The 25,976-nt window shown below is 38.8% G+C and overlaps 2 protein-coding genes across 6 annotated transcripts in view; one reads left to right on the top strand and one right to left on the bottom strand.

The window, feature by feature from the left end:
* The window catches only part of ANKRD13C (ankyrin repeat domain 13C), a 31,857-nt gene extending 27,416 nt beyond the window's left edge, over nt 1-4,441 (top strand). The window contains exon 13 of the mRNA XM_081193814.1: nt 499-4,441. Within this exon, the coding sequence (XP_081049940.1) occupies nt 499-629 (131 nt within the window). The 3' untranslated portion in view covers nt 630-4,441. The remainder of the gene's footprint in view (nt 1-498) is intronic.
* Nucleotides 4,442-6,379: 1,938 nt separating this feature from the next.
* SRSF11 (serine and arginine rich splicing factor 11) lies at nt 6,380-25,894 on the bottom strand. Of its 5 annotated transcripts, none has more exons than XM_081193828.1 (13): nt 25,585-25,894; nt 22,083-22,216; nt 17,777-17,886; nt 15,935-16,027; nt 14,340-14,372; nt 13,371-13,420; nt 12,267-12,394; nt 10,963-11,044; nt 10,390-10,521; nt 10,133-10,222; nt 9,225-9,320; nt 7,803-7,941; nt 6,380-7,688 (listed from the first exon to the last, which is right to left on the bottom strand). In XM_081193828.1, the coding sequence occupies exons 1-13, from the start codon at nt 25,710-25,712 to the stop codon at nt 7,494-7,496; spliced, it is 1,410 nt and encodes a 469-aa protein (XP_081049954.1). In that variant the 5' UTR covers nt 25,713-25,894; the 3' UTR covers nt 6,380-7,493. The 5 variants fall into 5 exon arrangements, with proteins under 5 accessions (XP_081049954.1, XP_081049955.1, XP_081049956.1 ...); XM_081193829.1 differs by having other exon boundaries at nt 6,380-7,685; nt 25,585-25,892; XM_081193830.1 differs by lacking the exon at nt 14,340-14,372 and having other exon boundaries at nt 25,585-25,892.
* Between the last annotated feature and the right edge of the window lie 82 nt (nt 25,895-25,976).

The raw sequence follows: 25,976 nt of genomic DNA, 5'->3' as shown, positions 1-25,976 counted from the left end.
TCTGCCTGCTACCCAAAGTTTCTGCAGAAGCTTACCGGGTGTCATAGAAAACACAGAAGCCACACAGTCAGTGCCCAGGGATTTGCTGTGTTGTGATGGTACAGAGTTACACCGAGTTTGTCAGTGCTTTAACATGGTTGGAGGCTAACATTGTGCTCTTTTCTTAACAAATGAGAACAGTGAGGAGTGCAAGTATTTGCATGAAGTGTGAACAGAGTTGGACAATGAAGATTTTTAAAAATATATTTTCACTCTGCCCTTTAGGGCAATCTCAAGCTACTTTACAATAAGTTAAAAACAATTTACACATATCCCTCCAGAAAGGACCAGAACCACTGTAAACTCTGCCCCCAACCCCTCCTCTGACACGCTGTTCCAGCCAGATTACCAGGAAGTTGAGCAAGTGGCTGGTGAATCCTTTTCTTCCACAGAAATGCCCTTTTCCGTTGTGCATTGTGCCTTTTCTAACCTCCCAATCCTTTGCTCTGTTCTTCCTAGATATACCTGTATTTCCAACCATCACAGCCACTGTGACTTTTCAGGAGTTTCGCTATGATGAGTTTGATGAATCCATCTTCACAATTCCTGATGACTACAAGGAGGACCCTAGCCGCTTTCCTGATCTCTAACTTAACTGGAAAGTTAGCAGTAAATAAAAAGAAAATACCAGCATGCCACAAGGAGACAGGGAGAGAGAGGATGCAGGTAGCCCACAGACATCTGTCTAAAAGTGGGTGAAGTACGAAGGGACAGAACTCGCTAAAATGAATCCAGAAAGGGAACACACCGTGAATCTCAGTCAGTTGTACCATATAGCAAGCATCCACCTAGTGTCTAAACGAAAGCTGGTCTCCTGCTGTGTCACATGCATTTATACATCCAGACCTGCAAGCATGATAGCCTGGCACCTTAGTAAGTTCCCCCTGCCCCCCCCCCGAAAACTTACATAACAGCTATAAGGACTGTAATTTGTTCTTAATTTTTTTACGTTTCTCGGTAATAAAAGCACCCTTGGACCATTAGCATAAAGAACTAAAATGTCTTACCTGGCTATTAGCCCTTTAAAATACCCATCTTACTTAAGCTGCTCTTATAACCTTCCTTGGAGCTTTGTTTTCATATATTGTAAATTCTGTAATATTTGTTCAGTAAATTGAGCATATAGTAGAAGGAATTGATTTTCTGCAGACGAATGAACCAAATGGTAAGCATTTAAACAGTTGCATTCATTTACTGCAATACGTTTCAGAATTAGAGCCTTCACTCTGCAGGGAATAAGGTACCTCCTTTAGCACCTTAGTGCAATTCATTGTGGTGCTATTCATATCCCCCCCCCCCCCCGCCAACCTATCATTTCTCCAATGTAAATTGTTACTAATCTTATATAAATCTGCAGATATCCCCTCTGCCCTCCCCACCCAAGCTGGTTGGAAATGTCCTTGCTGTGTTCATTGGAGAGCATGCTTGGAGATTATTAAACAGCCCACAGGTTGAATCACTGACATTCTTTTGGGTTCCTCAGAGCCATAAAAGCTGCCCATCAAACCTACTAAACTTGTATTTGTTATCCAGTAGTATTTGGGAATATATTGAATATATTACTACAATAATCTTGGTTTATGCTTTCATTTCCCAAAGTGCAAACCTAGATGTGAATAGGGGTTGCAATAGATTGGGGATGGAGAGTACAAAAATGAAAGTACAAGAATAATTAAGGTATTTCCAGCATGGGTAGCTACAGAAAGAAGAATGTTCGTTTTTATTCAGAAGGTTGTTTTTTTTAAAATAAAAAAATTAGAATCTTCATATGGTTCCACTGTATGAAACTTGAAGAGGAACTATCCTTTTTTGCTCTACTGGAAAGAATGTGTCCAGAATTGTCAGTACTATGTTCATTTGTATTCCAAGGCCTTTTAGCTTCCAGTGATGTGTAAATGTACAGAAATGTAAATATTTTCAAAGGTATATTCTTTGTGCAGTCTAGTCATTTTTTTCTTCTTCTTTTGGAAACTGCTCAAGTCACTTTCAGACTTAAGCCACCATGCTAGTTAACACACCCAGTGCTGGTGATAACTTGGAATGTCAAATGAGCTGAGGTGAGTCACAGTGCACAGTAAAACCAGACTCATGAGCCACAGAAGCTTTGCCAGGAAAAAGGTTTCAAGCATATTCCCAAGTCCTATAGCTTTGTACTGTTGCAGTGTGCAGAGAGGAAACTCACGAGAAAAAAAATCTTCATGACCTAAAATAGGGGCCCAAATGTTGGGCCCAATTCCACAAATACTGTAAATTTGTTTAAAGCTTCAATCCTGAGTGATGTTGACAGTGAAGACTGACAGTTCTGCTGGCTTAGTATATCATTGTAGCTGCCATATTGTGGAAAGTTCCATTTCACTACCAGTATCCACTGTCAGAGGATACTGTCTGCCTGTAAATGGAAAATGAACTTTGAAGACAGAGCTGTTTTGTCAATATTTTTTTTTATATTAAAAAAATCATGGTGTTTCCCCTGCCAGATAATTTCTGTAGGAGACATTGGATTTGAAGGTGCTTGACACTTCATGTTACCTATCCTGGGAGTATTTCATAAAACAACTGAGATGCTTAAAATGATATTTACAATGCTGTTCTCACACCAATGAATGGTGTGTGGTATGGGCTTGATAGGTGATGGCCACTAAACTGTGGAAATATGCAATTGGTCATCTCCTACGTATGTAAAATTACTGGATAAATAATGCCAAAGTTGTTTTTCATCGAGTTCTACAAAAATAAATGTTAGCCCATGAACTGTCAGACTAATGTCTAGCAAGTGGGTCTCCTTTCACGGTAACAAAGAACAATGAACTGTGCTATTCAAGTCACAACCTTGTGTCCTTCTGTGAAGAAGGGCTTAAACCAGGTGGAGGTGCTGCACCATTTTGGAGGACAGAAGTGATTTCGGAGCAATGTTACTCTGTTACACCCCTACTTTAAAGATTTCAGTTTATGTTGTATTTCATCCCATTAAAAAAAATTGTAGCTACATAAAGGGAGTTTAGTTTTGTTCCAGTAGTGGATTTTCAGGAAAAAGCAGCACCCGTTGTTGCTGGCAAAGCGTCTGCAAGCAGATGCATATACAAGCAGATCTCTGGTATGCATCAAGCTCCTGGTATGTCAATTCAGGTAGTTTAGCCACCCATGCAATAGGAATGTTGTACATTGACTCTGGGGGAAAAAACACCTCTGTAAAGGGAGCTCCATGCCCGCAGTAATATTCCCAAGAGTTTACCGCTGGATTAGGAAGTCTTGGATCTGAGATTTTGATACTTGGTTATTAAAGAAGAGTAGACATAAATGAATCAAAATTATTTAGCACTTAGTAGTTAAGCACTTATATTTTCTGATATAGCAGTGTCACTGCTAGGAACTTCAGTTGGGCATTATTACTGTGTCCTGGAGAACATTTGAATCTTTCTCAAGGATTTTTTTATCTCACAAGGGTATTGGGAAAGCAGGGTGGGGGGTGCATTGTGAAACAGCATTCATGCAAACTGTACTAAAGTATCGCAATAGAAGAACCAGAAAGAGGCCAGATTATAGGTTAAGTGCCTCTTGCATGCTTATAGGTCATTGTTGGATATAACATCTGTGGGAAGCAAGAGTGTAAAGGAAGTAGCATTCTGAATATTTTAGACTGATGCAAAAGTATACATGATCTTGACTTTTCTTTGAGGCTTTTGAAACTTCTCTGAAATACCGTATGTCCTCTTAGAAACCAAGCAAAGTGTATTGGTAGGCATAAATATGGAATCCTTTTAAAAAGAAACCCCTGAGCTCTTCCTTAACCAAACTCAGTTTTACTGGTCTTCCAAATTATTGCTTTAACTTGTGGCAAAGGGAATAATCTTTCTTTCCAAGCAGCTGATGTTTGTCTCCTTATTTAATTTTTAAACTGCAATTGATGGATACCTAGCAATTGTTATCAGATAGTACAACTGTGGATATAAATCTGTGCTGGAAACCTACCTTAAGTTGAAGCATAATATATTCAAAAAGTTCATTTTTTTAAATATATACTTGTTGATTTTGATTCATTAAAAGTTAATTATTTAAACTTTATTAACAAACTTCCTATAATGCTGCAATTTTTCTTTTGACAGTTTATAATTGTGAAAACCTAATGTCATTTTTTTTTTGTATATTTCATGTGTTCTTTGTCTAATCTAAACTCACTTTCACTAATAGTGTTTTTGGTTGTACCACTTAGAATAAAGACCAAAAGATGCTGTTTGCTTTTGAGACTGAACATATGGACATTTTCAGAAATCTATATTCTACCATGTGTGGACACTTCCTCCTTATTAGAGGAAGGCTAAAGAAAAAGGATGTTACAGTGTATCACTTTCACAAGGACATTTTATTGGTCAATTTTTCAATAAAATCCTCAATTTTCAGTGCATCTTTGTTGTTTTCTAACTTTATGGGGTGAGCCTTATATTCATCAAGATGAAATCAGCTGAGCAGTACACTCTATTGACACTTGAGTCTTTCCTTTTGAGACTAGTCAAGGAGAGTGAGCTCTTTTTCCTCAGCAGGATTCTACTCAAGACGACAGCTTCAAAAATGGGTACAAAAGATACCTTTTGGCACAGAATGTGGGAGCCAAGGAAATATCCTCAGCAGACCTATGAAGTAAAAGATTCCTCCAAAGCATTCCCCGATATACAAAATGCTCGTTTGTGAGCAGATTGCTCAGTTCATGGTGCTGCCTCCAAGCTCACAGCACAAATGTGGAGGCCCTATTTGTTAAACGGTAGTATCTCCACATACCATCTACCTGGCTAAAAGTTGATCAGTGATGGCTACCCTTTTACGTTGCCCAAGAGGTGACAAGCTGCATACGCCAGGACCTCCCTCTCACAGCACCTGTGTGGAATGGTGCTGGATTAGCAGCTACCATGTGTTTCAGGAGATTGTATCATAACTGCTGTCTTAACTTGAGGTCATGGTCTATACAGGATTGAAGGTCAGCTTTGACCTAGACCAGAATGCATTTTGATTCTCGGGGAAACGCCAAAAAACGACTGTTTTGCAGACAACTTTGCTCAGGATGCACCAGCTTCAGGAATCCTGCATCAGTATACAGTGAGTCTACATCTGAGCCACACTTATTTCTACATCCAGGTTTTGAGTCACTTGCTTTTTTATTAATGCATTTTTCACAAGCTCGCTAAGGGGCCAAAATAGATGTTAAAAAACAATCATATTTGCATGTCTAAATAAAGGCATTGGAGACCCCCCAAGCTGTTTGACAGAGAAAAGAAGCAGTTTCCACCCTTAACAGCTGTGTGTTTTGTGTGCACGCAGTTTGGGGAAAATGTTATGGCTCTCCTCTCTGCATTCCTAGGCTAGTTCCCCATCATATAGCTATTTTTTTAAAAAACAAAACTTGGGAAAGTATGAAACTACAATCACATTTAATGCATCATCTAGTTTGGCCCTTAGGAACGCCAAAACAGTTTCAATTTACTTTTGAGACCTCAGCATAAATGGATTGCTTTTGAATTGCTTTGTATAGTCACAAATAACCACAACAATTAACCGAGACTTCTAGCACATACTCATCAGTGGCGCTATCTAAAGACAGAGCGCTTCATATCTTCTGAGGGTACATTTTTTCTAGGAAAAAAAAGGCTGGGAGACATTCTTTATATACTTCACTATATTGAGAAAATACCTCACAGTTATTTAGAAAGTTACATATCCATAAATTCTAAGAAGTTATTCTAAATAGCAATTTTCACTGTAAAACACCCGTGGAAAAATGTCATTTTCATATGCTACTTGTGTTAAATTTATAAAATTCAAACAAATAATGTAGGTCAGGCATGGCTAACCTGTGACTCTCCACATGATGCTGGACTACAATTTCCATCATCCTAACCCCCAGCCATACTGCTGGGAGTTGATGAGAGTGCAACAGCATTTAGAGGGCCACAGGTTACCCACCCAATATGGTTATTAACATGTAACTTCTATCAGCCTTCACCGGTTATCAGAGCAAGTTTTCTTTGACAGATTGGCATTCAGAATGAATGGCACTTGGATGTTACCTTATTTTCCCACTTTTTAAAAATAGAAATACAGGTCAAGGAGTTGACATTCCAGTGATAAAGCTTTAGACTACATTGTATTATTTCCTCTTTTAAGGACTTGCTGTAACACTTATTTTTTGTTCTCCCATTCCCAAAGTAATGTGGGAAACGCCTGGAAGCAGAATTATGCATCAGTTTATGCCTGGTCCTAAATGGAAACGTGAATAGGAGACAAGTGAGGTAATGCCATACAAGTCAATAGCATAAATAGATACATGTACACTGTAGTACAAATACAAGTGTATATTTAAGGGTTTTATTATCAAAGTCTTGTAAAACAATTTCAGAAACTGTACATCAACATGGCACAGACTGTAGCCTACTTTTGTTTTTACCAGCACAAAAGTAAATGCTCCAAAAACGTCCAGAACTAAAAGAGGTTTCCCAACTACTTTGCATAATAACAGGAAATCACTGTGTGCAAAAGGTTACTACTTCAGTGACTGTAACACAAATTTATTAGTTTATACAACTTGCGATCAAGTACATTATCAAGTAGACTTGTTTTAAAATCATCATGTTTTAAAATTATCATGAAGTTCAATTTTTTTAAATGCACTATCCTTTTTTGCAGGGTTTTTACACATACAAACAAAATGAAATAAACGCAGGTTATGAAGAACTACACAAGGTTCACTCCCTCCTGTCTTACAGAAGTTTTGCATTACTATCTCAAGAAGTCCAAGTTGTCAAAAATCAAACACACCACCTGAGAAGGATTTAGACTCGAAGTTCACCTTACATTGGGCATCAAAAAAGGCTAGTGCATTTCAACCTTGCCAAAGCCAAACAAATCCACAACAAAAAGATTTAGCCACAAGGCTAAAAAGGTTATGTCTATCAGAACGTTTGTTTCCAGATGAAGCTAATGTTAGTTTCTTTGTCTACATTTAAGACCCTTAGTAGATCCACCATGTTGTAGGAGATGAGGATGTTCTTGCCACAGTTAACATGCAGCCAGTGCATTCCCTATTTTGCTCTATTACCGCAAATGAATCAAACTCTAGAAACACTATTGTAGGTGAGCTGGTTTACTAAAAAGATCATACAACACAAACAGTCCATGCCTGCCAAAGATGCATGCAGCTTTTTGCTCAAAAATGAAAAAAGCAGCACCAAGTTTAATAAGAACTGCTGGGCTACTCAATTCAGTTTGGCCAATAACAAGAATGGAAACCCAGACATCACTTTCTCTAAAGCTTTTGATGTAATTATTTAATATCAGGAGCTTTACAACCAGTTATAGTTACAGCTGTGTACATCTAGCTTAAAAGGTTAAACAAGTACAGCATAAAGGAATCACACAGGAATGACACTGATGCATGTCGGCAACTGTTTTCACTGCCAAGGCAATATTCAGTCACTCATATCCATATCCTCTTCATGATGATCATCCCCATTGACTTTGGACTCCCTTGTTGTATCTCCGCTCCCTTTTTCGGCTGGTGACTCCCTATGTTTTGGGGAAGTAGAATCTGCTGCCTTTTCCTCCTTTTTCTCTTTTTCACTATCATAGCCTTGTTCTTCTTCATCATAATCCCTTGTGACCTGCTTTGCCAAGATAAAACACAAAGCAAAGTATGTAAGACATGCTTAAAGGCTCTTGGGATTCTAGGGTTAAGTAGGACACTGCACAAACAAACAAAACAGATTTTTAAAGCATACTTTGACATCTTTGTCACTCTCTGACTTTCTCTCTCGATCCTTCTCTTTGTCTTTACTCTTTTTCTTCTTGCTTGTTGACCTCTCGCGTTCATCCCTGGTTCTCTCCTTGTCTTTATCCTTTTTCTTCTCTTTTTTGTGCCTAAGGCAGTAAGATAATTCAAGAAACTGAGAAATATAGGCATTTTATATGATCAGTGAAATATTTCAGTTCTCCTCCCTGCCCCCCTTCAAGTAGCCAGAAGCCAAATTTGAACAAAAAGTATGGTTATGGCAAGCTGTACATCCAAAACTGGTTCTGCCGAGGGTGAGATTTTTGCTGGACTGATCTGTTGGTAATATTCAGATTCAAGCTAAAGAAATTTACTCTTGCCTATAATTCTATAAAAGCTAGTTTACTAAAAAACCATCCAAACAATTCCACTCTCCTTAGAAGTATATAAAATTATTCACACAAAAGTATCAACTGTATCGGCTACAAGCACTAAAATGAATGTAACAAGCCCTCCTATCAATCTGATTTTAGTTTTTAAAATACCTTCTCAGCCCAGAATTTTAAACTATTATATGTTTTGGAAAGGGATTTGTCAGTCCGTCTGTTCTCTATAGGTGAGATATCATTGCCAAACAAAGTGGGGATAGTGATCTTTGTAAATGTTTGGATGCTGGCTGACATTTTAAATCAAGTCAGCAGAGAGAAATGTCACTTCTTCAATTTTTCGCACAGGTTTGGTTGCTTCTCGCAATATCATCACCAAACTTAGCATGAGGGTTCCTTCGGCGGGACAGCAGACTTCGTTGCTACTTGGCACTGTTGTGAATCAAGGTGGTGGACTGAAACATCACATTAGTGTGACTTTGGCCATTTTGACATAGCTTCGGCCACCTCTCAAATTACCATTACCAGAATCACCACAAGGGTTCTGGGCACCATTCTGAATCAAGATGGCAGACTAAGAAATTATTTCACCCAATTTTGGGTGTGATAGGTCCAACTCACAAGCTACACTGTTCCTTTCCTTTCAAAAACACAGTATTTTTTGTTTCTAAAAGATCACAGGTAGCATCAGGCACTAGCCACTAACTAACCATAAAGCAGGACAACAATGGAGACACTAAATAAACCAATTATGTGTACAGGTATAAAAAAGAGGAAATTCTACAACTTATATGGTCATCACTTTTGACATGTTATATAGCAAAGAACATTTATAAAAATAACATAATAAAAGCTATAATCCTTTCAACATATCCCATTATATACCATAGTTTGCTCAAATGGCCACAGTCATGGTAATCTAAGTACACTTATTAACAAAATAACATGCTCCAAGGATTTCCTGGCAACAATGAGACGGATGCCTTCTCACTGTGTCCTTCCCAAAGCAGAAGTCTACAGTTTATGGATTTGTTAAATAAACAAACCTTTTTGGTGAAGGAGACCTGGACGGCTTTCTCTTGGGAGACCTGGGCTTTTTAGGTGACCTAGATCCACTTCTGCTTCTTCTGCGCCGTCTTTCTCTGTAGTTAATAACAGAAGTCAAGATGCCTTCAAATAAACATCTCCATTGTTTTTAAGTATCACTTTAACATTCCCATCATACCCATGTTGTCTATACAGAACCAGAAGGGTCTTGAAGGGGGAGGCGCAGCAACGACTTCTGTGCAAGAGAAGTCTCAGGTTGCGTGTGTGTATTCCGTCAAATGAGGATACATAAGCCTGGGGGGAGGGCGCATGGTCCCACTGTTGCTTCAACTGCTCCACTGGGGCACAAACATGGGAAAGTTAATGCCAGCTACGTAAACACTAGAAGTGTTTGTATGCTTCTGGTGCACCTTAGGAGCTGCTGTAAGTGCGAGCTTTTGTCAATAAAGAATTAACTGTCGCCTTCCTTGGTTGGGTGGGGGGACGACAGCTGACCTTTGGACAGGCTTTTCGGAGAGAAGGTATGGGGTGAGGAAGGGAAGGTAAAGATCTCTCACATCAGCTTGCTTTCTGCTCACGCAGTGTCAGATACAACCCTATGGTTTTGTTACTCCTTAGAAATGGAAAGTAAAAGGGGGCTATGTGTATAGGAAAGAGCAACCTGCCTACCTACAGTTCAGACTGCAAGATGCCTGCATGAAATGGGTCTGCTGGCTCGCAAGACAGGAAAAACTTACATAAATGAACTCATTAAGTATGTTTTACATCATCTTTGTTATGTGAAGCCCTGTAGTTCAAAGAAAATGCTTTTATTTGATACTATATAACCCTTTTGGTCAGTCCGATGCAGCAGGATATGCACAATTACTTTTGCAAAGTAAATACAAGATTAAAGGTTATACGGCACCTGCTTGTGCTTCTGGATCGTCTGGCTGTGCTGTAACTCTTTGGTGGAGTTTTAGACCGTTTCTTCTCTTTCTCTTCTTTCTTTTTGTCTCTAAAAAACCAATTAGATAAAAAAGGTACACGCAGATTAGCTCTCTCACTGTCCTTGCATAATGAATTTATCAAACTCCTGTAGCTATAGCTCTGACTTTCTAATAGCCAAGACTGTAATTCTGATACTTTTCGTATTGAAGGATGTACTAAGTTTCTAGGGATTACCTGGGTTTGGATGTGCTCCGAGACCTTCGAACACGCTCTCTGGAATGAGACCTCCGTCGCCGAGGACTTTTAGATCGTCTCCTGCTTCTTGATTTTGAGTGAGATCGTCTCCTTGACCGGCTTCTTGACCGTCTATTGAACAGAACAATATTTAATATTCATCTTACTGTATTGTATTGTACCATACTTTACTTACTGTGACTGAGTTGTCCCATAACCAACTTCTCAATTTATCTCAATGAAGTTGACCTTAAAAGTTACCTTCACAATAATTGTGGCCATCTTTTGATGCAACTCTTTCCAGCACCAACCATGCTAAATTGTTAGTTTTAATATTCAACAAATGCAGCTTAATATGTTGAATCAAGGATATAATCAGGGTTTGAGAACATGCTCTGTGCAACGTAATTTCACCCATAACCTGGTAAAAGTCTGCCCTTTTACTCACTTTCAAATCCTAGATACACAAAACTCTTTTCTATTGTCATATATTTATAAAGCAGCATAACAAGAGAAATATCCTAAAGCACTTTGATTTTGGACTGTCAATGATCCCACCTCACTAAATTTTACCTGTGTCTAGAAGAAGATGGAGTTCTCCTCCTTCTTGAACGTGATCTGGATCTTGAATGCCTTCTCTTGTCATCTTTTTTATCTGGAATTAAAATATTAAAAAGTTGGAATCCTTTCATTATCATATGACATATATGTTTGGCTGCCTACCTTCGGGGGCACTCTGTACAAAAAGCAGAAAGTGAATGAGGTTTTTTTTACTCAAGAGAGAAAAACCATCAATTCCTATGTCTGAATTCTTTAACACAACCATTCTATGAAATTGCAAGCTTACATTCATTAAGAGATGAAGAACTTTCATGGTATTTTTTTTAAAGCCAAAGTGCCTAAAATATACAAGCAGGCCAAAGTTTTGTTCAACATTGAGATCTTAAGAGCTGCCCTGCTGGATCACATCAAAGGTTTATTTAGCGCAGGATCCCATCTTCTGCAGAAGTCTATTTGCTTCCTATGAGAAGCCCATAAACAGGGCATGTGAACAAAAGTCTTCTGGTGTTGTTACTTAGCAAGTGGTATTTTCAGGAGCATACTGCTGCCGATCTAGGAAGTAGTATACATCCATCATGACAAGTAGCCACCGATATCCTTATCCTCCATGAATTTATCTATTTGCCCTTTAAAGCCCTCTAACTTAGTAGCTAGCCATCACCATGTGTGAAGTACCGCCTTTTGTCAGTCCTGAATCACCCAGCATTGAGTTTTGCTGGATGACCCCACAATGAAGAAAACTCTACTTCATGCATAAATATTATACACTTCTGTCACATTCTTTCTTATTCATCGTTTTTGCTAAACCAGATAGCTCCATACATCATATTTCTTTGTAGAAGAACTGCCCGTTTTGATGGGCATCATGTTTTTCTGCTCTATGATATCCTTTTTTGAGACTAGGGCTGCACAGTCTTCCAAGTGTGGTGACACCACAGGTGTATGAAATCATTATGGTCTCTTTTTCTAAACTATTTGTAACACAAAATTTGCCTTTCACAACTGTTGCATGCTGAGTTGATCTTCTTCATGGAGCTACTCACAACAACTACATAATATCTTTTCATGTCAGCCATTGCCGGTTCAGAACCCATCAGCGTATAGACAAAGATAGCACCAATTCGCCTCACTTTATACTTTCTTCCACTGAACAGCATTTGACAATTCATTGCCCATTCGTTGGCATCGGATAGATCTCTTGGAGCTCTTCTCAATCCCATGCCCCCATTTTTACCATCCTGCAGAATTTGATGTCATTGGCATTCTAACAACAAGTAGTTTTTGTAATATAAGAAAGACAGTCAAGATCAGTTTACCTGGCTCTATAGCAGCAGAAATCAGGGATTGTGCTTCTCGTACTCGTTTCATGGCTTCTTCTATTTCTTTACTGGAGGTATCTGTTTTCAGACTTGGTGAAACAAGACCTGCAGCTACATGGTTCAGCCTAGAAACCAAAAATATATCATTTATTTTTACTCCCTTCTTCTTTTGAAAATGGTAACAAAGGAACTGACAGATGATTAATAAAACAGGAGTCCCCACCCATAGGCTCATAACAGATACAACACAAAAGGAAAAAGTGATGTTAAGAAAACATTTGATTGATGGCACAATCAAACATGGGCACTAATTCTAAAAGTTTCAAAGTTGTATGCAGTTGGGATTAAAATTGTGGCAGGAGAGAAAAAACCAAAGGAAGAGAAGCATCTTAGTAGAACCAATAGAGTGGTCCTGCTCCCCATCTCTGTTTATCCAAAACTGGATGAATAGGTAGCTAGTACATATATTCAACTCAATCGACCAAAAATACAAAATCAAAACTTCAATATAACCATTAAAAGCAAAAAGACAAGTTAAGAACTGGCAAAGTAATAGGCCTTGGATCCGCAACAGCATTAAAAAATGTTGCTTCCTCTGTAATAAAAGATGTTGGTTTCTACAATAAAAATACTCTAGAGGCTCTCTACAAACTGACCTCCGTTTCCTATGAGCATGGATCACACTGCCCCATAGTTAATGGTTTATCATGAATGCCAAGATAGCTCCCAATTTGCTCCTCTCATTCAATTTGTAGTGTGAATGGAACAGCAAAGCATGATCCCTGGCTTAGCGCTACATCTGAACTGAGAATCATGGTTTGCTTCACGCAAATAAACCATGATCCTTTATTTGGATTTAATGTTAAACCAAGGATTATGGTTTGCTGCTCCCACTCAGACTGTGGGAGAAGCAGAGGGAAAATCATATGTACACAGTAAACCATTAACTATGGTTTATCATGATGTGCATGCACTGCCATTCTCCTGGTGTGTTTTACTCTCTTTTTATCTTTTACACTGCTTCTATGGCTTTAAGCACATGAAGTGTCCTATAAATTTATTTTATAATATGATAGTTTAAACATCAACATTGAAACTTACTTTGGATCCACTGTGCTCATAAGCTTTAGTAGTTGATCTGCTGCAAGAGACTGTAAAGAAAATTAATCAAAAATTGCTTTTAACATTGAAAGAAGTCGAAAATTTGCAGAAGGGAAGGAAAGAATATCCAAACAGCCCCTAAATCTAACCCAAATGAGCAGACATTTGCAGATTAAAGAAGCGAATATGCAAAAAAAAATATCTCTGACTCATGGAAGTAGTCACCTAATGTTCTCTGATAGGGTCACAGTGTTCCAGGCATAGAACAGCAATTTTCTTTCTGACCTGTAGTGGTTAATGTCAGCACTTAATTCTCAACTGCATTGATTGAGAGCGTCCAGTTTGCTGAAGAACTGGTCTTTATTTTACTGTTTGTTTAAAATGCCAAGGGTTTAACAGTCAAGCTGTTGAGTGAAAAGAGCGAAGCTAAACTTGTGCTATATTTGTAGCAATTGTTTTCTAAACATTAATGGTACTTTAATCTAATTGACAGATGTGGTTCTTGTCAGTAAAGTTAGATTTTAAAGTTGCAATGCACATTTAATTCTCAATTGTGCCTATAGTTTTATTTTACAAGCTAAATTATATATTAAGCTTGACTACGGGTCAAAAGTTCTTATATAGCTAGTCTCCAAGATGGATAGTTGCTTAGAAGTTGTGTTACCCCCAAGTGTGAACTCCAATGGTGGGTAACTATGGGCTTTTAAAGTTAGCCAGTGCAACATAATCCTAATCTGTTTAGTGTGAAGTCAGTTGCACTGAGTTTACTGAGACTCACACTTTAGAAATTTTGCTCCGGATTACAAGTTTTCTACATAACCTTTATAATAGATAAGTATGCGACTCTAAAGATTCCAGCAATTTTCATCTGCAAAATTTTTAAAGGTAAGCAAATCTAATCAAATCTAGCCACACTAGGAAATAGGATAGTGGGGGTCAATTGACCATAGATATAAATATAGAGCTTGCCTGCGTGATGCCCTGTTTGAGTAGAGAGAACCCCTAAAGAGAATGAGTAAGAGTTCATAATACAGAATATGCTGATGAAGTAACAATAACTAACTCTTGCAAAACTTTGGCTTTGAGGACAGGCCACATGAATACAGTCATACCTCGGGATGTGAACGCGATCCATGCGGGAGGCACATACACAACCCGCAGCGCTGCATCTGCACACACATGTGACACAATTCGGCGCTTCTGCACATGCGTTGAAACCCAGAAGTAACCTGTTCCGGTACTTCCGGGTTTGGCGCAGTCTGCAACCTGAAAATGCGCAACCCGCAGTGTTCGTAACCTGAGGTATGACTGTACGATTTTAAACACACAATCCATTTCATTTATTTAAGAAAATCTCAATCAAATAAAACTTTTAAAGCAAAATAAAATATATACAACAAGAAGCTCTGCCAGTGGGTAGTGCTACCCTGTGTTTTATATATCAAATGGGTCATATGAACATGAGTAATGATAAAGACCAAAGTTTCACCAAATGTTTTGTCCGGACTGAGCTTTATACGCCCTGATCCTGGGCTGAGATAAAGATTTAACAAATCAACTGCTTCATCTGAATTATATGAAATGGAGGAACAGTGTTGGGTATCAATGACATTGTATCTCAAATCTTGCATTTTCATGATGTTAAAAAGCACAGTTTGAACCCTGCAGGACTAAACAAATGTAAATTCCATGGAGTCTCTAAACAAATGGGGCTTGGGGAGATAGCTACAAATCTATAAAAATAATAGAAAGACTAATTATTGTAATTTTTATACTGGAGGTGTAATGCTTGATGTAAAATCATGTTTAACTCATTGCTGAATGTTCTTGGTTAAGTATCAGTTTCATTAAATTCTAGATCAAAGCAGTATATAGTGTCCAAAGCAGTATATAGTAGATCCTAAACAAATAAAAAATGCTTCAAAATCAATATGAAATGTTTCTTTAGATTTGAAATTGAGATTGATACAGCAAAAATTAATATTCCAGGTATGCTGCACTCTACAACATCTGTAAAGAAAGGCACTGTCTATTACAGATAATGCTGGATGGAGGTGTAATGCTGAAAATACCTCATTGAGACATATGGTATGAACTTCTCCAGTGGTTTGAAGTTGCTGTCCATATCAATTTTGTAGTGGTAAAATACTTTATATTTGCAGATGCTCATGTACTTTGAAATTATATTCCCACAGTACAAAAATTAAAGGCACAACCAAAAAATGGACACTGCGAGCCCTTAGTTGCTGAAAGACTTATACTGCAAGCCCTAAAGGATAAACACCTGCTATCTGCATGCAGTGGTCCGAGGACCTCGCTGCCCTGGCTATATCTGAACATATGTCTGAACATATGACACCAATTTCATGTGGGTACCTATTTGGATTATTGACACAAGATGGCTGTACTGATGGCTACTGTACCCTTAAGGTGCACTGATGGTGGTATACATTAATAATATGTTTCATTTTCAAAAAATTATGCTTATTTTTTTATCCCCCCCTGTTAAATTCACAAATTAAAAATAAACTTAAGTGTATGTGAATGTAACACAAGCAATATACCTGCGAGTTTAAATTTGCTGCAGGAAGCCCTAGAGCAGCCAGGGCTGGGTCAAGAGTTGGAGCTCCTAAAGCAGCCAAGGGAACAGCACCAATCTATAATAAAGAGAATCAATAGAAGTAGACAGCATATTATACCAGAATGTACAATCAAGAAAACAGCTTCCACCATCTGCACAAGGCAAGGAATAGTTTTGAACTGTTCTGCATAACGTTCAAGTACTGATGTAAAATGACTTGCAGCACATTAATATGAAGCGACATAGGAAGCTGACTTATACAGGGGTAAGACTACTATAATTCTAACCTAGCATTTTCTACGCTAAATCATAGCAGCTCTCCAGCATATGAAAAAGTATTTCCTGTTATCTGCTACCTGAATAGTGATTCTGGGGATTGAATCTGAGCTTTCTGCAAAGCATATATACTATCACTCCCTGTTATCTAGCATGTGTGTCCTAGTTAGGAATGCAAAGTTTGATTAATTAACCCAATTAATCGATTTAAGATTTTCAAATTAGTTAAGTCCCTGATTGACTTTAGAAATTAATGTTCTGACATTTCCCTCCTCTCTAATCAGCAGGTGATAGAAGGAAAGATGCATGCATGCGACTCATAACTCTTGTGCACGGGTGCAATTTCTAGTCTTCACCTCACCTGTTGAAATTGTCTTTGAAAGGAAAAAGGATGAGTAAACCACCCTGCCACCAAGGCAAAGTGTCACAATGTGCACTTCCAAGCAGACTAATTGTCTGTATCATTGGGACTTACTTCCAAGTAACCTGATCCATAAAAAATGCTCTGCTTCTTAAGTACTACTGATCTATGCAGGTGCAGATTTAATCAATTGATTAGCTAACAGCAACTTGTACAATTAAAGAAAGTTTAATCACTTGATCAGGTGACCGTCCAAGTTCATGGATGTCTAACCAACAGCACGCTAACAAGTTTAAAATAAGTTTAAGAGGCAGCTGTGATTAAGTTGCTGGGTTCTGTGGCATTCTAGCCTGCAACAGACGTACTACCATATGGAACAGGGTCAAGCCTATGCTCAATGCCGGCCTTGCTACTAAAACTACTTGTACACTTTTAACAAGATCCCATTATGGACAGAATCTAGCGCTGCTAAACTTATTGACTACAGACCTATTTTAGGGGTTTTATCCAAGAAAACATGGGCAGGACTAGAGTGACCTTTGGAAGCCCCAAGAAAGCAGTTTTCTGAAACCTACAGCAGAGGTTTCTTCTGTATAGCTTTGATGAAAATCTCTACAGTTAGCTTTTAGAATACTCCTCTACATGGGCTTCTGAAGTTAGAAAGCTTTTTTCATTAACTCCAGCCTCCACAGTACAGTCCTAGTGCAGGGAAAGTATTGAGGAGGCTGTGTGAGAAATAAGAATAGCATTACCAGTATCACACTGTGTGTTAGTGTGATAGTTCTTGTTGCCTGCCTGAAAACTGTCTTTCTTCAACCTTGTTATGCAGCCAGCTAATCCTCTCAACTAACTGCTCATGAAGGCGCACTGTTATACTGGAAGTGGGGACACCCCAGAAGACTGCAAAAGTCACTTCTGCAACTACAAAAACTGCTCATCTCCCCACCCCTGGCATGTCTTCCCACTTTATATTTTAATGAATAAATGGGACATCTTTCAAAGCATAACCATGAATCAAGTTTCAAACCAGAGTTCTTTAAAACGAGAGGCATGGTTATCTGGATTCTTACCTGCCAAAATCCTGTTATACATTTTTTTTTCTGTTTTGGTGTAATGGGTGTTATCTCAGAAAATACAGATATATGCAGTTGTACATTCTAGCATACATCTCGTAAGATGTATACTTACCTGAGAAAGTGGGTTGGGTGTAGGCAGGAGTCCACCCCCCGGCAGAAGACCTGCCACAGCGTTAGCTGGTGCCAGGAGAGACAAAGCCTTAGTCTCATCAGGAATAACTCCTGCAGAGAGACAGCTTTGCATTAGAAGACACTCATCACTGATTTTTTTAAAAACCACACACACAAATATACCCAGAAAATGTCTCCCTGAAACACCACCTGAGTTTGCTGCAAGTACTTATGTTGGCTATAATACAATGTTTGATCTCTTAATAATTTATCATTAATTTGTATGCCAGAATGAAACTTCAATGTGTGAAAATTTGACTGTTCCTTTTTCTCTACAAAAGGTTAAGTTCTAGAATAAAAAAATAGCACAATACACACTACTTGTTTGTTAACACTGCCAAGATTTCATCACCTGTACTCGATTTTTAAGTCATGAACCAAACGTAAGCAAGCACAGTCGGTTCTCCAGGGGTGTGCTCTCAACTTTCAAAAGCTGTTTTATGAACAACGACTCGTGTCGGCTGCTTCACTATAAAGCACACAGAAAAATCAAGATACACAAGACAAAAAAAGTTTGATTTAGGGGTTAATAATATGGTACAGTTCACTATGATTTCTTTTACACCTACCATACAATTTTGTAAATCTTAAGCGAAGGTAAGAAAAAATGTAGGGCTTTTGCTGACATGTCACATGGATATGAAGGTCTCCACAGAGCTTCAAATAAAGGTTCTGCATATGTGTCCATGTGTATGTGTTTATGTAAATGCCTAAATTTTGGCACAATCCTTACCTGTGCAGTAAAGTACATGCTCCACTGTTTGTCATGCTTACTATACCAAGAATGCTACTGCATATTGCCATTTCAGGAGAAATTTCTGCTCTGCAGCCTTGTAGCCTGCAAGGGACTAGTTTTACTGCCTAACCTGAATAGAGAATAACCTTACTAAAGAGGTCCAATGTGGGACAAAGAGTAATGTTGATCGTTGTAATTTTATCCAACAGCAAAAGCCCTATACGTATGGCTTAATCTGTTAATGTGCCCAAGCCCCCAATATGAGAGTTCAATAAGACAACTGTACTATATATTTGCAAATACCAGTAGCGTTTCTGAAATACATATTAAAAAGACTGCATCTCATCATAAAACATACAATATGTACAGGGCACTTAAGAGAAACTGGATAAGCTGCAGAAGAAAACTGTTGGGTGGTATTTTCAGCAGGGCCTGGTATATAGTTCAGGCTGAACCAGGGAAAAGAACTGTAAAACACAACAACAAAAAAGAAAAACCACTGTTAAATAAAGGTAATGGTTCCTTCCACCTATACTGAGAAGTGCCGATAATATAAACAATGTATAATACACAGCACTGTTATCTTTCTTCTGTCACTGAGCTGTCATAATTTCAATACCAAAAGTTATGGTGGGAAAAGGGGGGAAGGTCATTTAGATACAGGGCATTAATGCATCAATATAAACATTATCTATAGAGATTATGGGATAATTTTGCATGCAAAATTATGTCTCAGAGGATATTATTTATGTTTACACACAAATAGTGCAACTATAACATTTCTGGCATCTAACTAAAAATCCTCTTATCCTGAGACACCTCATAGAAGATCTGCATCCATTAAGTAGTCATGCATCTGATCCTCTCATTTTTAGGAAAAAAGTTATTCAGAAATAAAACTACAATTTTTAAAAAAGCAATGAGGCCCCTCACCAGTTAATTTTCATGCGTCAAGTGTTTTTTACTGCTGCTTTGTTAGAACCATGAAATACTGCATGAATGTGTAGAAATGAAGAAAAAGAAACAGACAAAATAAACAAACATTAACCAAAGAACCTACACAACCCCACCCAAAGGCACTGTTAATACCTGAGTTCCTTCCAAATCCTTGAATTTCATAGTGAAGTTTATAGTACTATGCCTTACCGTGAACTTTGTGTAAGTCTAGAACACAAAGCAATAGCCAACACCAAGATATATGAACACACAAAGAACAGGAATGTAAGTGATACAGGGAGCTGTGATTAGCACAGTAAAGTATTTTAATACTTCCAGTTAGGTAATGTTAAACCCATCACCACTAGTTAAAAATCAAGATCTAAATTCAGCAGAGTACTTAAGCATGTGGTTCAATGCATATGAACAATCCCACTCAATTTGAAATACCTCACTGAATGATGCTTAAGTACCTAGCAGAAATGGGGTTCTTGCAATATGAACCACTGATGAGTAGTTTGTTTGATTCCATAGACGTGGAAGAATTGCAAGAACAAAGTAGTTCAAGTTCACAGAAAAAACCCCTAGTATTCTTATACAGTACTGTGTCCACAATTATAGTTCTCGCACAAATTACACAGCTGTACACATATCCTACACCACCAAATTGAGGCCCTGTCAATAATAGCTACTTAAGTTGCATTAAACAAATTTCAAGAGATTCTCAAGTGATATATTTGGCTGATTTCTTAGTGCCAGATTTATCTTTCTAGCACAATGAACATTGTATTTTCAAAGATAAAAATATTAAACGCTTAAAACATGGTGATTCTGTAGGAGCCAAATTAAGTCTTGATGAAATTGACAGGGCAGGACTGCTGCTATTAGAGCCAAACTAGATATGAGTGCAGCAGTCCTCCCCCAATCACATAAAAAGGGTGTCCGGGTCCATTTTTAATAATAAAAGCAAAACTGTGAGAGCCCCTGAAACCTACCGCAACCTGCTCTTACCTCCCCACAGCCCCTTTCTGCAAACATTGAGCATATTTTCAGCATCAGAGCTCAGATAAGGATAAAAACACAGAGGGACAGATTGCAAGGAAGTTAAGCTGCAGGCACAGGAAGGATTCTGTGCACTTCAGTTCTTTAACTGTTCTAGATCAACTTCCAAACTGCTCTTTCTATGTGACTGGGGAAAGTCTATGTTTAAATGCAAAGACTGTCATATCTAGTTTGGCCCTGATATGTAGATGTTCATGCAAGAACAATTATATCTCAATTGTTATTTTGTCCAAACTAAAGCAGAAGCAATTACATTCTAAAAATATTCTACTCTGAAATTTAAAACTGATCAGGATTAAAAGTTGTTTACACTACTTATAGCTTCAGTGAGGAATATCCTACAACTAGGTCTTTGCCAGGTCTGCACACTGCATATTCCTCTGCCTTGTTAATGTGTAAACATATTTTTATAAAAACAGGTAATGGTAAGACTTGCGCTACAATCTTGCATAGTTAGGCTGCTTAAATCCCACTGACCTCCATGAGATCCAGCTGCCTGTGAGTGCAGGAATTAAGTGCAAGACTACACATATTTTACTGTAATCAAGCGATTTAACTAGTTTATCAATTAATGGTGCATTTGAAATAGTTGTGATGAAATCTACAGAAGTTTAATAGAACTCGTTAGAAGAGCAGTCTTCTTGGTACTGAATTATTGAATTATGTTCCCAAACCCTGCTCATTGGTTTCAAATTACTGTAACACCCTAAAAATGTAAGAAAAAGAAGAGAAAAAAATGTTGTTAACAAGTGATTACACCAGGAAAACACTTGGGGACTTGAGTGCTTGCTGGCCTTTAGTTAATGTCTAGAATCCCCTGTAGCTGCAGAGGACCCCACTGTTTCAGTCATCTGGAAGGGCCTTTGCATTTGCCTTCTCCACTACAAAAATCACACACACAAATAACAGAGAGAAGAGTTTATTATTTAGTGAAATTCTAGATAATATAGCAAGGCTGAACAAGAAAATGCGGAATAAGATCTAACACCCAGTGCTCATTTAGCACCTTTGGATATATTTTCTGTCTAATTGAGATCAAACCCTTGGTGTACCAGAATTTGTACTGAGGGTATTTTTTTATTATTATTGTCAACTACAGTAAACAGAACTTTGCCTTGTAACTGGCAGCACATTTCCACTCACTCTCTATGAGAATGAATCATACGACAACACATGCCAAGTTACTTAATGCAAGTTATCTTGTTTAAATGTATCAGTTTTAAAAGACTGCTTATCTTGAAGGGGCCTGATGAAACAAAAATTCAAATAATGCTGCTTAAACATATCAATATTCTAAATGCCTTTGCAAAAAGACTGACAGGCAAGTTCCAGCTTTTGCTTGAATAATTAATTGTTTCACTTTTGGATAAAAGCAAGCAGTGTCAGTATACCAAGGGTTTTAAATAGGTAAACAGCTTCAATGTTTTACGTGCTAAACTTCATGCTATTAAGCTACATCAGGATTTAGTACCATTATTCTATGGCTTCATAGATCATTAAACAATTCACAAACCTTCTGCATATGGTACGACTATCAACGCTCTGTCAACGAATACAGTATTTGTCAGATGCTGAGCCACAACTGCGGAGTCAGGTTCTTGGAACTTTACAAAACACACACGGGAAGAAACAGGCAAAGGGGAGTCACTAGAAAGGAAAAAAATTGGAAGAATATTAAATGCAAGACCAACAAAATCATTGAATTACTTGACTGAAGATGAAACTGAAAGTGAGTTGTAATGGTATTTTATTTTCATATTATACTACATTGCCATTAAATGTAGCAGCCACAAGAGGCAAGAGATCTGATGGGTATGGTTTGCTGGCTGTCACTACATGCAAAAAAATAATAATCAAGAGACGCTATTACAAAATAAGGTCATACACAGCTGCACAATAGATGTGTATACCATACTAGGGCATCATTTGGGCAGCAGCACAATACCTTTATCTCTGGAGGAAGAGACATCTAGTGGTAAAGGTAGAAAATTCATCATTTCAATTTCCCTTCACCATCTAAATTTAGTTGCAGATAGATTTCAAAAGCAGGAATAGGTGACTGACACGGGATTCTGTCATGCACCTAGTCTGGGCTAATTTGGAACAAACATATTTTTCAACCCACAGAGGTTGCTAGAAGGTTTATCCCGGATGAAATGTAGCAGAACATTTCTTCACTTCTAACAATACACCTTCTGCTTCCTGAAATTAATTAGTAAAATAATGGACCTAGTATCAGTCAAACTGGGCAATTTTAAAGTTTTAATGAACTTTGTCTAGGTTACTATCCACAAGAAGCACATTAAATATAAACAGCTTTGGAGTTGGATATCATAGACTTGTCTGAGTGCTAAGCACTTTTATAAAGCCCTCCCACTTGTGTTGTAGTCTGCTGAACTGAATCTTGTTATTATCAAGAAGGCTTTTTCCATCGTTGTGCCCAGCTTCTAAGTATGTGGCTCCCCATCCCCCAAAATAAAACAAGCAATAATTCTGATGGGCTTTCAATGTTATCTAGAGACCTACCTCTTCACTCTTCAATAAATGCCTATTTGTGGGCTGTTAATATGGAGCCTGGGCATGATCTGGCTGGTCCACTATGGACTGTAATGTACTTTATTGTATTGCTCTTATTGGAATAGTATTATCCTGTTAAAATACCCCAGTATTACTGATGAAGGGTGGTATAGTAGTGTTTTAAATAAACACATAATTATATCATTATATACCACGCATAGTTTTAAATTCATATACACTTATTTTCAATGGAACATACTGTTGCCCTAAATATTGAGACGTGTGAAACCTATATTACTTTCCTTAACATTTAAACAAGTGAAGTACATGCTATTGAGTTCCCAAGTCCTATCCTAAGACATTTATGAGTAACTGAATCCAATAAAAACAATCTCCAAGTAAAATTTTGAATGTGTTTGAACTTGTACTTATTTATTTTGAAGTAAATTCCATTCTAGCTAACGGTGCTTACTCCCTGATAAGTGTGCTTAGGATTGCAGCATAACTGCATTTTGCTTAATGTTTCCCTAACAGAGTATTTCAGCATGTAAGACTAATATGACCTAGGGCCAGATCCAACACCTTAGCTCTGCTGAAGCAAGGGACTTCCATGCATGCAAGAGAATCTAATCACCCCTCCAGGGTTGGGGGATACCCAACTGATGCAGCCTTGAAAACAATCCATACTTTTAAAAAGTTGTATTTACTAACTGTAACTCAAACATGTCAAATCAAGGTATCAATCAATTTATAGTATTATTACATTTTCCAGAAAAACACATTCTACTGCCTATTTCTAAAATATACTCCCTCACAAGTGTACGTATATTCCAGTCTTACAAAATAATCCTTTAATGTCTACTTAAAGTAAGTCCTACTGAGTTCACTAGGACTTGCTCTCAGGTAAGTGAGTATATAGGATTGCAGCCTTAGCTTAATCGACAGAAAACACTAATTGATGAGGCTGAGAATTAATATTATGTACAGATGTGGCTCACAGAAATGAACTATGGCAGGTGGTGACAAGACAGAACTTGTTTAGTCACAGCAGGTATAAATATGATTTACACATGGTTTTTACACCCTATCAGACAAATAATAGAGCTCTAGAGCAAGGAAGGTTGGCTGAAGTCAATCTTGCATTGTCTACTGTATTTTTTAAAACTAAACTTCCACATGACTAACATTTGCAAAACCAAAGTGTATAAAGTACTTGGGATTTTAGTCAGGACTGCACATTGCAGGGCACTTATTGAGGAGGTTCCCCACTTCAGATCTTTGCCCTCAAACTCCTGGAGAACTCTAAAAGCAATAATATGGAGGCGCTGTCCCTTACCAATGTTCTCCTGCTCCCAGGTTTCATTTACAAACCAGCAGAACCAACATAACCTTATTTTTTGAAAAAATTGCAGACAGTATAGATTACTGCTTTTCAGCATTATCAGTGCATGTTAACTTTAAAAATTAAACTGTATGGTTTGTAGGTAGCATAAAATGGGACTGGTGTCACACAAACCTCTTGCTAGTGTGTATATGTAACGTTGCAACTTGCACTATACGGCCATGCTAAACCAGGTAACAAGAATCATCAGTGAAATAGTGCCAGTAAGGAAAATCACTCGCCAGAAGTGTAAATAAAGGCGCCTTTTATACAATAAATACGCTTATCAAGTTCAAGGGGTGTTCACAGTACAGTTCATATAACATATTGTGAACATTTGTTGGTGCAAATATAAATTTGGGCTCCTCTGGTAGAGCAGCACGTGTATTTAATAAATCAATCAATGTGTTACTGTCTCCATAAATTACGCTCAGCTGAAGGATTGGGCTAATTTCAGCATTTTCAGTCACCTGGCTTAGGAAAAAAAACCAAAAACACGGAGCTTGTGCACAATTACAAATGGGGGGGACGACCCTCTTTGAGCACATCCTAAACTGAACGAAGTTGAGCGCACGGTCCTTACACACAGCAAAGTCCACTACAGATTAACTTCTCTTCATTTCGCCAGCTTAACTGTGGTGGCAGAAGTCACTCCATTGTTCCTTTCCTATTAAACAACTTGGGAGTTAAGAAACCCTTGCAGGTCCACGGCGAAGTACTCGCCACGATACCCTTTTCTACCTGCTTCAAACCCGGCTTTAAATTACGTCTCAAAGAGGCGGCTGGGGAAAGGAACGCGAAGCGACTAATGGCGTCGCTTTCGCCCCCTGAAGAGAAGTGTAATGGCGGGGGGGAACAACTGTAGTTCCATGAGCGCAAGATGGTGAGGCGAGACCATGGCTTTGAGAATGGCGGCCTTCGCAACCTCGCGCCCAGCTGCTCCTCCTCCTCCGTCGTCGCCCCCACCAATTTGGGCCTGGTAGGCGCGCCGCGCTCGGAAGCAGCCGAGCGCGAGGCTCCGCGGCCTCCACTAGGCCACCCTGCGGCCTAGGCCTGTATGAGGCGCGACTGCGGCGGCCATAAGCGGCCCCTGAGGGGGCGTCCGCGCGAGACTCACTCGGGAGGGAAGAGGCGCAGCTCCTCGATCTTGCCCAGGAAGCCGAAGAGAGTCCGCATCTGTTCGGAGCTGGCGCTCGGGGAGACGTTGGTGACCTGGATCACGTCGGTGCCGCTGCTTGAAGCCATCGCGCTACCTCCTCCTCCTGCCCCCGTCACTACAAACACATCGAGGGGAGAGGGGGTCGCCACGACCCTGGAGAACCGGACGGTGGCCTCCTCCTTGTGTCCCTCAGTGCTTCCCGTCGAGCTATCGCAGTCCCGTCACGCACGCAACTAACTGCCGCCGAGCGATCGTTTCGCCACCAACCAGCCTGGGCCGCAATATCCCACAACCCTCCGCGGCCCTACCCCGCGCCGCCTCGGCGCAAGAGCCTTTTCAGTCCTGCGCCT

This window comes from Podarcis bocagei, assembly GCF_964188305.1.
Source record: "Podarcis bocagei genome assembly, chromosome: 5".
Taxonomy (NCBI): Eukaryota; Metazoa; Chordata; class Lepidosauria; order Squamata; family Lacertidae; genus Podarcis; species Podarcis bocagei.
This window is presented reverse-complemented; position numbering and strand designations above follow the sequence as displayed.

Coding starts and splice junctions, on each gene's coding strand:
- SRSF11 (XM_081193828.1), bottom strand. CDS start 25,712: ATGGCTTCAAGCAGCGGCACCGACGTGATCCAGGTCACCAACGTCTCC. Junction 13,421..14,339: donor TCAAACAGGGCATCACGCAG/GCAAGCTCTATA, acceptor TTTTCTTTACAG/TCTCTTGCAGCAGATCAACT. Junction 9,321..10,132: donor CGATCCAGAAGCACAAGCAG/GTGCCGTATAAC, acceptor TATTAACTACAG/AGAAAGACGGCGCAGAAGAA.